Source organism: Brassica napus, chromosome A9 (assembly GCF_020379485.1).
Source record: "Brassica napus cultivar Da-Ae chromosome A9, Da-Ae, whole genome shotgun sequence".
Taxonomy (NCBI): domain Eukaryota; kingdom Viridiplantae; phylum Streptophyta; class Magnoliopsida; order Brassicales; family Brassicaceae; genus Brassica; species Brassica napus.
This window is the reverse complement of record NC_063442.1, coordinates 14,590,154-14,605,778: the sequence shown is the minus strand read 5'-3', so window position 1 is coordinate 14,605,778 and position 15,625 is coordinate 14,590,154. Positions and strand designations below refer to the sequence as shown.

General features: G+C 31.8%; 2 protein-coding genes and 1 non-coding gene across 3 annotated transcripts; 1 reads left to right on the top strand and 2 right to left on the bottom strand.

Moving 5' to 3' along the window:
* Positions 1–1,084: 1,084 nt before the first annotated feature.
* Positions 1,085–1,187, bottom strand: LOC125578897. Its single transcript, XR_007316973.1, has one exon. It is a non-coding gene; the product is annotated as a U6 spliceosomal RNA (small nuclear RNA).
* A 1,870-nt stretch (positions 1,188–3,057) lies between these two features.
* LOC106364423 (putative gamma-glutamylcyclotransferase At3g02910) lies at positions 3,058–3,949 on the bottom strand. Its single transcript, XM_013804007.3, has one exon. It carries the CDS (start codon positions 3,689–3,691, stop codon positions 3,176–3,178), a length of 516 nt encoding a protein of 171 aa, XP_013659461.1. The 5' UTR covers positions 3,692–3,949; the 3' UTR covers positions 3,058–3,175.
* An 8,891-nt stretch (positions 3,950–12,840) lies between these two features.
* LOC106441926 (protein RGF1 INDUCIBLE TRANSCRIPTION FACTOR 1) lies at positions 12,841–14,770 on the top strand. The gene is made up of 4 exons (XM_048740669.1): positions 12,841–13,196; positions 13,532–13,732; positions 13,814–14,038; positions 14,214–14,770. Exons 1-4 carry the CDS (start codon positions 13,134–13,136, stop codon positions 14,412–14,414), a joined length of 690 nt encoding a protein of 229 aa, XP_048596626.1. The 5' UTR covers positions 12,841–13,133; the 3' UTR covers positions 14,415–14,770.
* The last annotated feature ends 855 nt before the right edge of the window (positions 14,771–15,625 follow it).

Sequence of the window (15,625 nt, the reverse complement as noted above, 5' to 3'; positions counted from 1 at the left end):
AATCATATAATTTAATAGAACATAATTTCATATACAATCCATGGTTATTCAATAGATTATTCTAAATTATGCGTAGTAAAATTATAACGGCCTAACCACCCACAACAAATGGGCCATCACGTCCGTTTTCTTGGCCCTTGAGCCTTATTTCGACTAACAAGCGGTGCATTAATTTTTTTCAATGCTTGAAAGTCTTATTTACTAACCATGTAATCACTATCCAACATTTCTCCGTGCTTTGACTTCATTCGCACGGTATCGCAAATCACTTCGCGATAAATCACCCATCCTTTTACTATTTCAGCCCACCCAAGCACACTTAACTCTAAAGATCTAAACGAATGTATGACGGAAAATATAAGTCAATTTTGGTGACATAAACAACCAAATAAATTATATTAAACCTTTCTATATATCACAACTTAAGATGTTACAATTCACCCTCTCTCAAAAAACGCAATACCCTCGTTGCGCCCCACGACAGGTCTCGAGACGTCTCTCGAGTCAGAACCAAGATGGCTAACCTGGCTCTGATACCACTTATAATTTTCTGACCGCCCATGGCTAATGGACCATCCACGCCTGCTCTCTTGGCCCGTGGGCCCGTCTCCTCTGACGAGCGGTGCATTAATTTTTCCAAAGCCTAAAAGTTTTGTTTACTAACCATGTAATCACCACCCGACCTTTCTCTGTGCTTTAGTTTCAGTAGCACGGTATTGTGAATCACTTTTCGATAGATCACTCATCATTTCACTACTTCATCCCAAGAACGTTTAACTATGAAGTCCTAAACGGATGTGTGATGGAAAAGATAAGTTAATTTTGGTGACATAGATAACCAAATCAATTCTCTTAAATCTTTTTATATGTCACAACTCGGGATATTACAAAAATCTTGTATGTTAGACATGCTATTGCTAAATTATGTTTTTTTTTTCAATTAAGACTAGTTAAATACTACTTCACCAAAGAATGGTGCTATTCAAAGCTAAAACTACTTGTAAGATATTCTTCTAGTTTACCAATTGAAATGAACTTCAATGAAATTTCATACGTTAGTAATTTTTTTTTTTGATTGATAGTTAAAAATTTGGACTAGTTTTTGATTTGTACATATTATCCTTGCGTAGAAATCATACTAATCTTTTCTGTATCGTTCCAATTTTATGAGACGTCCTCGAAGGGACCGTTAGTAATTATTTTAAAAAACAATCAGTGTATAAAATACACAAATATTAGCATACACACTGAATTCTTATAGTTACTATAATATTTAAATTTGATAATTGAAGTATAAAATAATTGATCAAATTACCTCCTATGTTCTATACAAATCTATCATGTTATCCCACCACATAAATAGACGATAATATCACAAATAAAGACAAACTTTTTGTTCATTTGACTATGCTCATGGGGTAAAAGTTTACTGTATATAAAAATTTAACAAATAATTTTTTTAACAAATGAACATCTTAAAGAAACAAATAAGTTGTTCATTTGACTATGGTCATAGTGTGTAAGAAAATTGACAAACGAAGAGCTCAAGCTTTTGGCATTGTCCAAAGATAAGCACCCAATTTACCCATAATTGGTTTCCAGCAAAATACAGTTTTGTTCCATTGAGAGATGAAGGTAATGATGATACGTAGATACAGACTTATACATATGAATGGGTATATGTACAGTTTCATCCGCAACACAAAGTGGGAAAAAGCACACACCATCGTTGTTGAAGATTGGCGTGGAGAAGTAGTAGGACCAATACTAGTACCATAGTGCTCCTTGTTCTTTCACTTATTTTCATACGCTTCCCCAAAAATGCTTAATTACTGTGTTTTCTCAATCGAATCATAAATCCTATAGAGGAGTTGATGATCAAGAAAGTGTATTCATTTGAATCATGAATCAGCAAGTTTGATCCGTAAGAGAGGTTTAACAATCTTTGAAACTCTTTTTCCTTTTGAACATACAATCTTTAAAACTCCATCTACCAATATTAAGTACAATTACTATCAACTTATTAATACTAGACGTAACATGTTGGATTAGGTTGCCATATGTCACAATTCATAAAACGTATTCCTCGATCTAGTTCAGCTAAGTCTGATATGTATTTGATCCAATGGTGATTTAGTGTGATCCTGATTTTACGACTCGGTTTGGTTTAACGGGGTTGGTCCACCTGTTTGGCCTATAAGTGAGGAACCGAGCCCAACCCTGATTCTCTAAAAACATTACAACTCTAGACGGATCAGACTATGGCTTTTGAGTCCGTAATAACTCACTGATCTTTAGCTCCTTTCTAGCTCAAATCATTATTGGTCGGAACGTAGCGTTTTTGTACTTGAGAGTCTTACAGAAAATTGCACTAGGAAAAAAGCGTTTGGTCCCTCACCGACAATGGAGATCACATAGCCTGACAACAACATACAACAACAAAAAAGTCCACTACTTGGTTTTATGGTTTCTCTCAGACATGACACGTATCGTTAAAACTTGAAACGACAAGAAAAAGAGAGAAAACAAAACAAAGTGCGTATAGATAGGATTCGTTCCGGGCTTTATAATGCCTATCCTATCCTATCTTTTTTTTTGCTACTTCTCCTACTACCACTCATCAATCTGTAAATCTATAATCGTTGCTTACTTTCTTCGTAAAACATAGGAGTAAAATGGTATACGTTAAATGAATAGTATAGTAGAATAGTAATCAAATAACAAAATCATTATCACAAACATGATTAGTATCCTCTCCTAAACCTAAAAGTTTATGGTAGTTTGAAAATTATACTTTGGTGGTAGTTTTGGTAGATAAAACATAAAACATAATAATCTAATAATAAAGAGTTACTGTCATTAAAGAAGGTATATGATTCATTTGGGGATCTGATTCTATCAAAGCTTAAAGCTTTTGACGATAATTATGGTAACATCTACTATTCTTTTATCTTCAAAAAAAAGATAATTATGGTAACATCTTTCTTGTTTAGAAGCTTGAGTATGACCAAGATGAGAATTAAAATGTACTGTTAAATTCTCTAAACCATAATCATCTAAACAATAACAGAGTTAAACATAATCACAATCATCGAAAGCAACCAATTATTACAATATAGAGATCTTTACTCCGAAAGGAGCAGCAAAGATCAAATTTTGAGCTATGAATCAATCATTAGTAGAAGACAACAAAAGCTTCAATTTCATCAATAACAGAGCTAAACCTGGGCCTATCCTTGGGCCTAACATACAAAACGCCGTCGTTTACACCAAACTCACACAGACCAAGCTTTCCTCTCTTCTCCCACAATCTCTCACCGAACCTACGATGAGCAAAGTAAGCCTCCGCCAAAACGACGCCGTTAGACTCCTCCTCCTCAACCACTTCCACCGGCAGCCTCTCGTAGTGCTCGACTTTGATCCCTTCCAACTCGTCAAGCCTCACAAGCCCGCGTTTTGAAACCGAGTAAAGCTCGCCGCGGATCCGTTGACCCGACCCGGGTTGGTTGATCAAGTAAGGGATCCCGTAGAGACCCGTGACGAGCGGGTACGATAACCGGGTCGTGCGTTGGCCGACGTAAACGGCGTCGTTCTTTGAGATGAGATCCTCTAAGAGGAAATGGTTCGGATGGTTTCTTTTCAGCGTTCCGTACACGAAAATGTGGTTCGCGAGTGCTCCTCCTCCTCCCATGGTTTCGCGACGCGATTGAACACGGTGGCTGCCTTGTTGTAAAGCTTATCTTACTCGTTTATTGTGGGCTTCTTAATAATCTCTAATGGGCTTTTATGTCGTCTGATTCAAAAATGGATATATGGGCTTAAAATCACAGTATCGACTGTGTCATGCGTATGGCATTTAATTTGTTTTACTCCCATTTCAATTTCATTTTCAGTTTAAACGTACTAAACACTGATTGAATTTGACTTGTGAATAAAGAAAAACTTAGAATCTTATTATTAACATAATCCAAAATTAGGTCCAGTAAATGTTGCAGAAGCTGTTAAGGCTCTTGATAAAAAAAAGCTGTCAAGGCTCATGCAAAATGAAGTAACAAACACAGAGGACAACGGCGAGAAAATTGTTAAAACAGCTCATATGTTCTAGCTCAATTCAAACTAGGAGTGAAGGCAAGTAGAAGACTATGGGTGCAACTGGATTAAAAGTTTTTGGAATGAAATTGTTTGGAATGGCTTATTCCTACAAATTTCAAATTTTTTTACCATTTGAATGAAACAAAAAACAAATCTCATTCCAATAATTCTTTTTGGAATGTCTGGAAAACAATGAAATGTAGTTATAAAACATTCATGATTAAAAAAGTTCATGAATAAGTAGAATGAATGGAATGAAATTCAATTTTCTTATTCCATAACTTCATATATTTCATTCATCTATGTTCCATTTTTTTAATTACATTCATTCATGATATTCTTTAGATTGGTAACCAGTTATAGCCTATGATGGGTGCCTATGCACTCAGTAATTTTCATTTTTGATTATTTTGTAAGGCAAATGAAAGGAAATTATTAGGTAAGTTCTCTGGGTAAGTTGCACTCGCTAAGATTATATGCAATGGGAAATTATTCAACAACTCCAGTGGTGAGTTGAATAAAAAATAAAAGAAGACCAGGATTAAACATGGTTGAAAAAATTCAACCGGTTGAATCAATAAAAGTAAGAACAAGACATGTGACATTAATATATTGGGTAGAAAAAAACTTTTTTTATTAAAAATTAAATGGGTATATACGGTGGTTTTTTATTGATTGTAGTGGTTTTTGCTCTCTTTTTTTCATCTAAATCATTTGAGACCAATTTTTTTTAGTAAAATATTTTATTTATTTATATTGTTTTTACCAAAATTTATTATTTTAAAAATTCTACAATTAGAAACTTATTTCATTTGATTTGGACTCTTAAACTTCATCTCTTTTTATGGAATAGATTTAATAATAATTTTAAATTATCTTGTGTTTATTACTTGGAAAATATAAAACAAAAAAATATTTATTTTAAAATTTATGTAGAATTATTTATTTCGATTTAAATTTATATATATATATTGTTATTCTTAATAGAGAATATGTAAATATGCAAATATAAAAACATATTTTTAAAAAGTTGTGGGGTATTTTAAATAGATAAAACAACAAAATATGAGAACATCATTCATTCATTTTTGACCAAGAAAAAGAACTCTTCATTAATTTGGGTCCACCAATGAGATCATCTCCACATAGTGAAAGTCGAGTGTGTAATGTGCGTTCACATGACTTTTTCATCTTTTGAATAAAAGAGTGAAGAGGTCGGCAGAATTTGCTTGGAGTTTTGAGATTAATACATTATTTTAATACTAGAAGTTGATTGTTTAGCAGTAGCAGCATTTTCTCATTTTTATCACACGCATGTTTCTTTTCTTCAAAAGGCGATGCAATAGATATTATATTTGTCCTCATTCCTCAAGCAAATCCAGTATCTATATATTGATTATCCATAATTTGTTATAGAATATAAATTAATGAATAACTATTCTAGCATAGAAATGTTATTAAGATAAAAAAAATCACAACTAACTTTCCTATGTACATAATTTTTTTAAGTATTTTCCAGCCAGAAATATTCTATATAATCAAAATGATGGTGCAATAACATTTTGACAACCACCTTGGTGGATACATCTTTATTTTTAGTATAATCTTTTCTTACAAAATTACCTCTTGTAACCAGACAAATGATTTGTTTGAGAACACGGATCATAGACAACACTGAGCTACCAAGGAAATAGAAGTATAAATATACATGTCATAGTAAAAGTTAACAGAACCAAGTTGCTTTGGTCTAGTGGTATAGGAGCTCCAGCTGGAGTGCCCGCCCCTGGGTTCGAGCCTTGGCCACTGCGGAATTTACATATGGGCTGCAGCATCCGAGACCGAAGACCGTTACACGGTGAGCCACATGGTGACGCCCTGGCAGCGTCCTTGCTCACTTCGGTCTCTAGTCTGGACCACCTCGGTGGGGCCAGGATACTCGGTTAGCAAAAAAAAAAAAAAAAGTTAACAGGTGAACAGTGCCGATGACTTGTTTCCTCCGAGACATTGGATGGGACCGTTGGTAAGTTATAAGCGTTAATTTGATAGTATTATCAAGTAACACGTATTACACAAAATTTTCAAAAGAGTTCTATCAAATAGAATGTGGAATTTCTAGTTAACTCTACTGAAATTTGAGATTTTACGGTATAACATTTCAAAAACTTTATTTAAATTAAATATTATAGATATATTTTGATGAAAAGAAAAACAGAGTGGCACCTGTTAAGATGTAACGGCGAATAATAAAGGCATCTCCAATAGCTCTATATTTTATTAAAATAGAGTAACTATATAATAAATGTGAATTTGCTCCAATGATTTACTCTATAATAGATTTACACTATAATATAGTGAAATATAAATGAATGTTATTTTGTTTACTTCAAATATAGAGTAAAAAACAATATTTTTCTATATTTTACTCTATTATAAAATAAACTATTGGAGCAAATTCAATTTTATTATAAAGTTATTCTATTTTAGTGTAAAGTGCCCGCCACTGGGTTCGAGTCTTGGCCACTGCGGAATTTACATATGGGCTGCAGCATCCGAGACTGAAGACTGTTACACGGTGAGTTACATGGTGACGTCCTGGCAGTGTCCTTGCTCACTTCGGTCTCTAGTCTGGACCACCTCGGTGGGGCCAGGATACTCGGTTAGCAAAAAAAAAAAATATAGAGAAAAAGATGACCCTCTATTGGAGATGGGGTTAATAAAAAGACAAAAAATCGTTCATAGCTGCACCAAGTAATAAGTTGCGTTCGAACACTATTTCTGAATGATGACAATATAAGCTTTAGGTGAATTTGGACCGCTTTGAACGCTTAAAAACCCTACCATTTTACAGGCTCGTACATCAGTTAAAACATTTTAGTCCACCGAATATACATTGAGAAAGGATGTAATATCCGTACAGAAGACTTGAGTAATAAGAATTGAATAGTAAGTCAACGGCCAACGCGTAGAAAGCTGCAAGTCCCACAACAACCAATGCCGGTTTGCCTAACCGGTTGGGTGGCCTATGAAGACCAGTTCGTTTGATATGTAAATTCCACACAAGATTATTACTTAACCACATGTACAGTTTCACTAAATCTGAAAAAACCTTCATTAATTTGAATTGGATTTCCAAGTTACGGTATATATCTTACTCTTGAGTCCATTATGAGGCACATTGTGTGTTTATCTTAATATAATTACAATTTTACAAAACCGATATTCCGATTGGTCCCATAACCATATAAGAGAAGAAAACCATACAATATGGGACTAGTGAGAAAGTGTGAATATTCCTGAGTCAGATATGGCGTGGCGTGTCCAATTGCTTCACCTTTTTTTTCTTTCTTTCGAGGGCCACCGGTTTTTCTATGATATTTTTTGCTAGCTTTATCATAGGATACAAAAAAGTTGCTTATATAAACTTGAAATTTTGAAGTATCTTCCAATCGTTTACAAAAATAAAATGAAAGACATCATCATTATACATATAAAGATTATGACATGACAAACGTAGATCTACTATGATTTCGTAAAATGATTAACTATTATAGATGTCACATGACAAAATGATATTTTCTTCTTATATATTCCTAGGATTGACTAAATTTCAGTCGATAATCACATGAATTCAAAAACAAAAATTGTTTATCAAATGCCATGAAAAATGAAGATAGGCTGTTATTATCATGACGGATTAATAATGCACCTAAAGTATCTTTTTCCTTTAGTATAATAATCGTTTTGCCTTGTTTCATTTATTTATGATGCATGTCTCAACAGACATTTAAGCATGATGACTACATAAGTACATATGTCTATGGCCTTTAAAATCTAAAGAAATATCAAAAAATTATGGTGTGATTCATGTAAGTAAGAATGTTTACTTGCCCATCAGGACAATAAATGTTACAAGTGTGCATGCTTCATGGAGGATGAGCCTACACAATTAACTTGATATTTAACTATCCATCGATTAATTAATAAAGAACTGGACTACGTATATCTTGTGAGACAAATATATGAGTGACTCTGGATTTCGGTGAGATCGATATAGTTAAAATTTGTTTTCTGTCCGCTTAAAACAACTAGCTATTGACCAAAGTAAAATAGATTAGTCAGTATATCAATTTCGTAAGGATTTAATCGAAAGTCTAATTAATCAAACACTTTAAAAAAAATTGTCGGAAGTGAAGTTCTCATTTTGGATTTGTGTTGGATTTAGTTATAATTGTTATATTTTAGTGGTAATATTATTATGAACAAATTAAACCTGCGTCGATTCCAATTCAATTTTCTTTTGGATTGAATATATTATTTTTGTTTTATTCGAATTGAACATCTATGACTAGGAAGCTTATAATATGTATGTCTAACTAACAACTAAATTTTTATATGATTTTAGTTCTTTTTCAATTATTTTTTGGAATGAAGCTCATCATTCATTTGGAACTTCCAGAGATCTTTCTTTGTATTCGTTTGTCTGAGACTTAATTTCAGTTTTTTATAGCATTTTTTGTTTTTTATATCTTAACGATAATCAAAATAACCTGAAACAAAAATAATTTTGTCTTCTTAGGGGCGACTGGTTTTCCCGCTACCACCCGCAAACGCAGTTTTTACGGTTGGTAGCGGTTATCGGCGGTTTGCAACAATCACTCAAATCACTCAAATAGCTCTAAACCGTTTTAAACCGCTCCGAATCTCATAAATTCAAAAGCTGGCTCTAGCTAGCGTTTGCGGTTGCGGGAAGGTAAAATTTTTTTCTTTTTTTTAAAACAATATATATACAAAAGTAAAAATATTTAATAAAAATTTTAAAATTGAAATTATGAAAATATTAAAATATAATAGATGTATTTTAATTAATATTATAAAATTTTATAATATAAACAATTTCAATAAATTTTCAAAAAATAAAATTATAACTTTTTAAATACAAATTTTATATTTATTATAATTTTATGATTTTTGATATTTTTATAATTATATTAAATGCAAATATTATTAATTTATTATTTGACTGTTACCGTATTTGGTAGTTAACCAGTCATAAGTCACCCGCAAACGCACCAATTTTTAACCGCAGTATCAGTCGTACAAATCTCTTAAAAACCGCTGGAAACCGCAACTGCCCGCATCCACAAACTCCCGCAACCGCAACCGCTGTGTTTGAACCAGTCAGACCCTTAATCAATGTTTTCAGTTTGGTTTATTTTCGTTCATATCGGTTAATTGTCCACCTATAAAGTTTTTATAAAAGAAAATATTGCATCAAGGACGGTATTAGTTTAAATCGAAATTCCCTTTCAGTTGATACCTGCTGGAATAGTTTGTATTGACTTTGCGATTTAGGTTTCCTCTTGATTAATTAAATTGAAACATCAACCAAGCAGGCTCAAACACTAAAACATAAATGGGCAATGAGTAATCACTCATCTTCAAACCTAGATTTGTGGATTAATCTCTTCCTTTCACTAAAATAATATATGGATTACGTTAGTCTCCAAATTAAGAAGCTTAACTCTCTTTGTATATGTATCACATACAAGTACACAACATTGGTCCCTCTCTTCCACTATCAGTCTCTTCGTTGTGTAAGTACTACTTAATTATAAAGTGCAGTTCACTCACTTTCCAACTCATAGTTATGATTAAGCGTATAATTAAAATTGAACCTAAACACTTTCATATATACAAAAGCATAAATGATTCATGACGTAAGCAAAATTTACTTTTAAAAAGGTACAGTACAACTTCCGTATATTAATAATGTTGAGATTTTTAAATTTTATTAATTTATAGAGATATCAATTTACAAAAGTTTTTTTATTTAAATTTTTAATTTTAAGATATATTTATTTTAAGATATATTGGACCATACGAAACTAAGTCACATTTTCATGGTCACCCTACACGAATATGAGCTATTTATTTTCGGCCCATTTGAATACCCGGGAGAGAGTCTATCCGTGGACTGCATCTCCCACCCAAGAGTTAGGTCTGTGTCTTTAATAGACTCGGGTTTAACCTTTTTGGTTATCAAAAAAAAATATAAATAATTCCATTAAGAATGTAAAATAAATAATATAATAATAAGTTCCTACTTATATAAAATATGTATACATATAAATTATTAATTTATAATTTTAATGGGACCATATATTTATATAAAATTTTCTAAAATTATTATCTTATTATTTTATCGATTTTTGTTAAATTTGGAACCGGTCAAGTTTAAACCGGCAAAATTTATTAATTTATAGAAATTATTAATTTATCGAGTATTAATTTATACAAATTTTACTATAATTTTGCATCATTGTCACATTGTGTGAGCGAGTAGGTTTACCGGTTAATTAAACTGCTTTCTATTTAAGATTAATTTAAAGAATATAAATAAAATGTATATAAATAACAATAAAGTAACATATTAGTTTATATTTTTTGGGTTTATCATGTCTTTAAATTTATCAATATGTAAAGATATAATCAACTATAAATAATATGTAAGCATGCATTACATAGTTAGATACTTATTTGAATTTTGAGGGTTTACTGGTAAATTTTGATTTTTATAGATATACTCCGTTCCAAAAAGAGAAGTTATATAAACTATCATTTTAATATTTTGAAAGAATCACTTTTAAATTATTTAAAGTTCTGAATATAAAATAGTTATGATCTATACAGGTTTTAAGCCATATTTATATAGTATTTTGATTTTTAAAATCGTGGTAGTTAGAAGATCAATCTAAAAACTTGTATAATAGAGAAAAAGACCAAAATAGCACTAAATCAAGTTTTTGTTCCTAAACTAGCATTCAAGTCCAAAAGTCACAAAAATAGCACTCAAAGGGTGGGGTTTAGGGTTTAGAATTTATGGTTTAGGGTTTAGAGTTTAGGTTTTAGGGTTTAGAGTTGAGAAGTGAGGTTTTGGGGATAAGATTTCAAATTTTGAAAATAAAAAAATTTAAATTTTTCAAAAGATATAATGCTATTTTGGTCATTTTAGTTTTTGAGTGCTATTTTTGTGATATAAACTTAGAAAGGTGCTATTTTGGAGATTTGTCCAGTATAATATCCCAACACTAAATCCATGCATAAACAAAATTCAGGAATGACTAATCAAACAACGTAATGCATGATAAAATAAATTAATGAACACATTTAGGCGAACAAAATTTTGCTGAATGGCGTTCACAAGACACTAAAATCTAGATTTCGTAGATAATTTGTTTTTAGTTTTTATGTGCAGAAATTTTAACATAATTGTTTTAGACACATAAAATGTTAAAATCTGAAGAATGTTATGAATAAATAAAAGTAGATTTTTTTGGTTGAAAACGTAAAAATGTAAATAAATTGGAATGTTATGATTTAGAAAACCCAATTTAAAAAATAGAGAAACACACATATACAATGAGGAAACAAAGAATCATGTAATGGAAATTAAGGATAAGATATGAGATGTCAAATTGCAATAATGGAGCAATACTTTTCTCAACTTTTTCAAAAAAAAAAAGTATCAAAACTTTGAAATAGTTAACAAACTCTAACAACCAATAAATGTGATGACTATATCTATACTATTATTTATGAAGTGATTTAGCTTATTTGTCATGATTTCCATGATTTTAGTTAATTTTGCTTACTTGTCATGTTTTCCATGATTTTAGTCAATTTTACTTATTTGTCATGTTTTTATTAGGTTTTATCTTAGTCATTGATTTATTAATAATTTTTAGCTGAATCACTAATTTATTAATTAAAAAATATCCGTAATGAATTTTATATATAATTAAAAACGAATTTTGATTTAGTGATATTTAAATCTATATGTTATAATAAAATTTTTATTTTCTTATTTGTCATATTTTATTAGGTTTTAAGCTTTTATATAGGTCATTAATTTATTATTAGTTCTTATTTATATAATAAAATTGTGAAAATATATTTAAAAATTAAGAGAATTCTTATATATATTGTGTTGCTATCTGAAAATAATATTTTTTATTATAAAGTAAAAAAACTAAGATATAAAACAGTTTATAATTAAATATTAACAAAAATATTTATATAAAGATATTTTCTAAACTATTTCTAATATATGAGTGTTTTAAAACTTTTAACACAATAATAAGTACATAGTTTGATGAACGTTTTTTTGGCATATATAAATAATTTGATGTTTGATTTAACTATTTAAAATCATAAATAATAACTTAATTTGTGACTGAGTTCAAAATATTTTTTTTTGCTTTTACTTTAAACCAGTTTAAGTTTAATCCGTGAAACACTATAGCTTCAGTTGGTAACCACTAGAAGAATGAAAAAAAATGAACAAAATAAAAAATAAAATTTTGGAATTGAAAAAATAAAAAAATATGAATTTTTGTTCAATTTGTTCCTTATCAAAATTGCATAGGAAAATTTTTTTCTTATAAATTCATTCCTCCATGGGGAATTTAGAAGAAAAAAATGAGATATACCTTTCAAAAATTTGACTAAAATTTCAACATAACTGGTATAAATTTTGAGGAACAAAGAATTTACCATAATATTTTTCTTTCATCATGTTCACCAATTAGAGTTTTATAATGCGGATTTTTGGATTAATAAGACATGCCCGCATGTGCGGGCAAAACACCTAGTAACAATTTACAATGGAAAAAAAAGGTATATAGTTATGAGAGATAAGACCGAAGGAGGACAAAAAGATATTTTAAAAATACAAAAGGAATAATAAAAGAGAAGAGCCAAGGAGAGTTCCTTGAAGCCAACGCATCTTACGCTCGGAGTTTAGGTTCGGAATTAGGTTCGATTTTAAAAACCAAAACAATCTTAGGCTCAGATGTTAGGTTCGGTTAGTCGGCATAGGGAGTAGAATAAGGAGGAATCTTTCTCTTTCTCCTCTTCTTCTCTCTAAAACCCACTCTGCAAGAAACCCATCTCTCTCTCTCGCTTTCTTAAACCCTTTCTCGCATTCTCTCTCTAGAACCCCTTTTACTCAGAAAAGTCTACTCTTTTACCGCATTCCGACAATGGCCATTGAAGACCACGAGAACCCAAATCGAGAAATCAATCCTAAGAACAGAACAGTCATGGTATGTCTTTAAAAAAAAGTCACCTCTTTTTAGATTATTACATTGTTGACTCATTGTTCTGCATTGTCTGCTCGCAATGTTCTTCAAGTTCTACCGATTCATTATTTGATTCTAAGATTTATTTCAAAACTAGATTCACGGCTTAAGTATTTATCGCCGTTCAAAATGCTTTTCTATGAAATTTAGAAAAACCATCAAAGCCTGAGAGAACTAGTCAAGAGTCTCCTTAAATCTATAAAGGAGAAGACTTTATGATATGTTTGAAGTCAATGGTGTTTCTGGTAGATAAGAAGCTGACGAATCATGTTGTTAATGGTTTTTTTTTTTATTATCAGGGAGGTGGTGGTGGAGAGGAGGAAGAAGGGAAGTGGTGGCCTTCATGGCTGAAACCTTTACTTAAAGAACCCTTTTTTGTTCAATGCAACTTCCATGGACACTCACCTAAGAGCGAATGCAACATGTATTGTTTGGACTGCACTAACGGCTCCCTCTGCTCTCTCTGTCTTGCCCATCACAAGGATCATCGTACCATTCAGGTGCGTTTGCATTTCATATTTTCAGACTGCTTTTGGAGAAAGTTTGATATTGAATGTTGCTGCTGGCCTTTGATTATGCAGATAAGGAGATCATCTTATCATGATGTGATAAGGGTAAGTGAGATTCAGAAGCATTTAGATATCTTCAGCATTCAGACGTATGTGATCAACAGCGCAAAGGTTGTGTTTTTGAATGAGAGGCCTCAGCCTCAGCCTAGACCTGCTAAAGGAGTTACTAACGCCTGCAACGTCTGTTATCGTGGCCTTGTCGATGATTGCTTCCGCTTCTGCTCTCTTGGCTGCAAGGTACATTTCCCTTGCTCACATTTCAAGTCTATGGTTTATTTTACAGAGAAAAGTTTGAAACTTTTGATTTGGGTCTCTTCCTTTTCTTGGACTTATCTTATAACTCTGAGCAAAGAGTCTTTTTTTTTCTTTTTGATGAACCTTTTCTGTGTGTTTTGGGAATTGCAATCAACAGGTAGCAGGAACTTCTAGAAGCTTTAGGAAGAGAGTGAAGAATGCAGAAATGGAATCAGAAAATTCAAGCAACAGCTCAGGAGTAGAGGATAACATTCCAAATCCACAGAGTTTGACCCCATCAACACCTCAACTTCCTAGTTCTACTTCTTTGAGAAAAAGACCAAGGAAGGGAATCCCTTACCAATCGCCACTGCAATGAGGTTTGGTCAGCAAAGAAGAAGAAGGTTGTGTTAGACTTCAAGGTTTCTTGTCACATACAAATATCCTCAAAAAGAAGGGTATAAAGCTCAATATAAAAGGTTACCAAAGAAGGGCCTTAGTTTTGTGTTCTATGAAGTAGTCAAATAACTAGTAAGTGTGTATATATATGGCCATCTTTTTGTATATTCTTATGCCATTGAGGCATGGGGGGTTTTAGGGAGTTAGAGTGGGAATAAGACATAATATTGAGGGATATTTAGTAGTTGTTTTTTTTGACAAAGTACTTTGTGTAAATTTAGTTTTGATTGATTATATATAACACAATAACATAAGTTATATATTTTGTTTTTGAAATGATTATTGGACAAATCGGAAATTATATGCAAACGTAACAATTTCTAAATAGTTTGAAAACCAATTAATCAGCTCAAACTTCATTGTAGTATACCTAACTCGATAAAATTGGCTACATCCATCACAAAATAGGCCTAGTGATACTATTGTTGACAATTATGTTGAATCTAATTGTTTCTCATATATGTCACTTCCCAGCTGCGGTTTCTGCTCAGCAAATGGAGGATGCTCGTTGTGTTTGTAGGGTGTTGACATGTAGTAGATGAGTAGCCAACAATGTTTCTTGCAACCCTTTCATGTGCTCTTCTCTTTGAAGCAATTTCTAAATATGGGGAAACATTAGGGATGTCCATGACTTTTATATGGGTTAAACAATCACATTGTATTCAATTTGTAGAAGTCAGGCGAGTGGATAAGAAGAACGAATCCCTGACATATTGACATTGCTTGTCTGCACCTCGAGCATTATTTAGTACTCTATTCTTAAATGATGTTCAGGACAAAAATGTTTTATCAAATTAACACCCCGATCTTACAAAGTTTTTACCATTGTCTCGTTCTTCGTGCTCCTATTCAGGTTATTTACCGTTCCACACTTCCCTATGAGTCCGCACATACGGTGTTCTACATAAGAACAACCTTCATCTAGTTGACAACATTCTTGAGACATCAGCATGACCAAATTTCAGGAGAAAGGTAGGTGAGAAAGATATATGACTATGGCACGTAATTTTAATAACGCATGGTAAGTTGTATACAAGCATAACTCGAAACCGATTGGTCAATCAATCTACAAGCATCACATGGAATTGATAGTGGTCGTTGGAAACAAAAACAAACAAAAAACAAAAAACA

Excerpts from the sequence above, each read along its gene's own strand:
- LOC106364423 (XM_013804007.3), bottom strand. The coding sequence starts at position 3,691 with ATGGGAGGAGGAGGAGCACTCGCGAACCACATTTTCGTGTACGGAACG.
- LOC106441926 (XM_048740669.1), top strand. The coding sequence starts at position 13,134 with ATGGCCATTGAAGACCACGAGAACCCAAATCGAGAAATCAATCCTAAG. Across the intron at positions 13,197-13,531 it reads CTAAGAACAGAACAGTCATG|GGAGGTGGTGGTGGAGAGGA; the intron begins GTATGTCTTTAA and ends TTTTATTATCAG. Across the intron at positions 13,733-13,813 it reads AGGATCATCGTACCATTCAG|ATAAGGAGATCATCTTATCA; the intron begins GTGCGTTTGCAT and ends TTGATTATGCAG.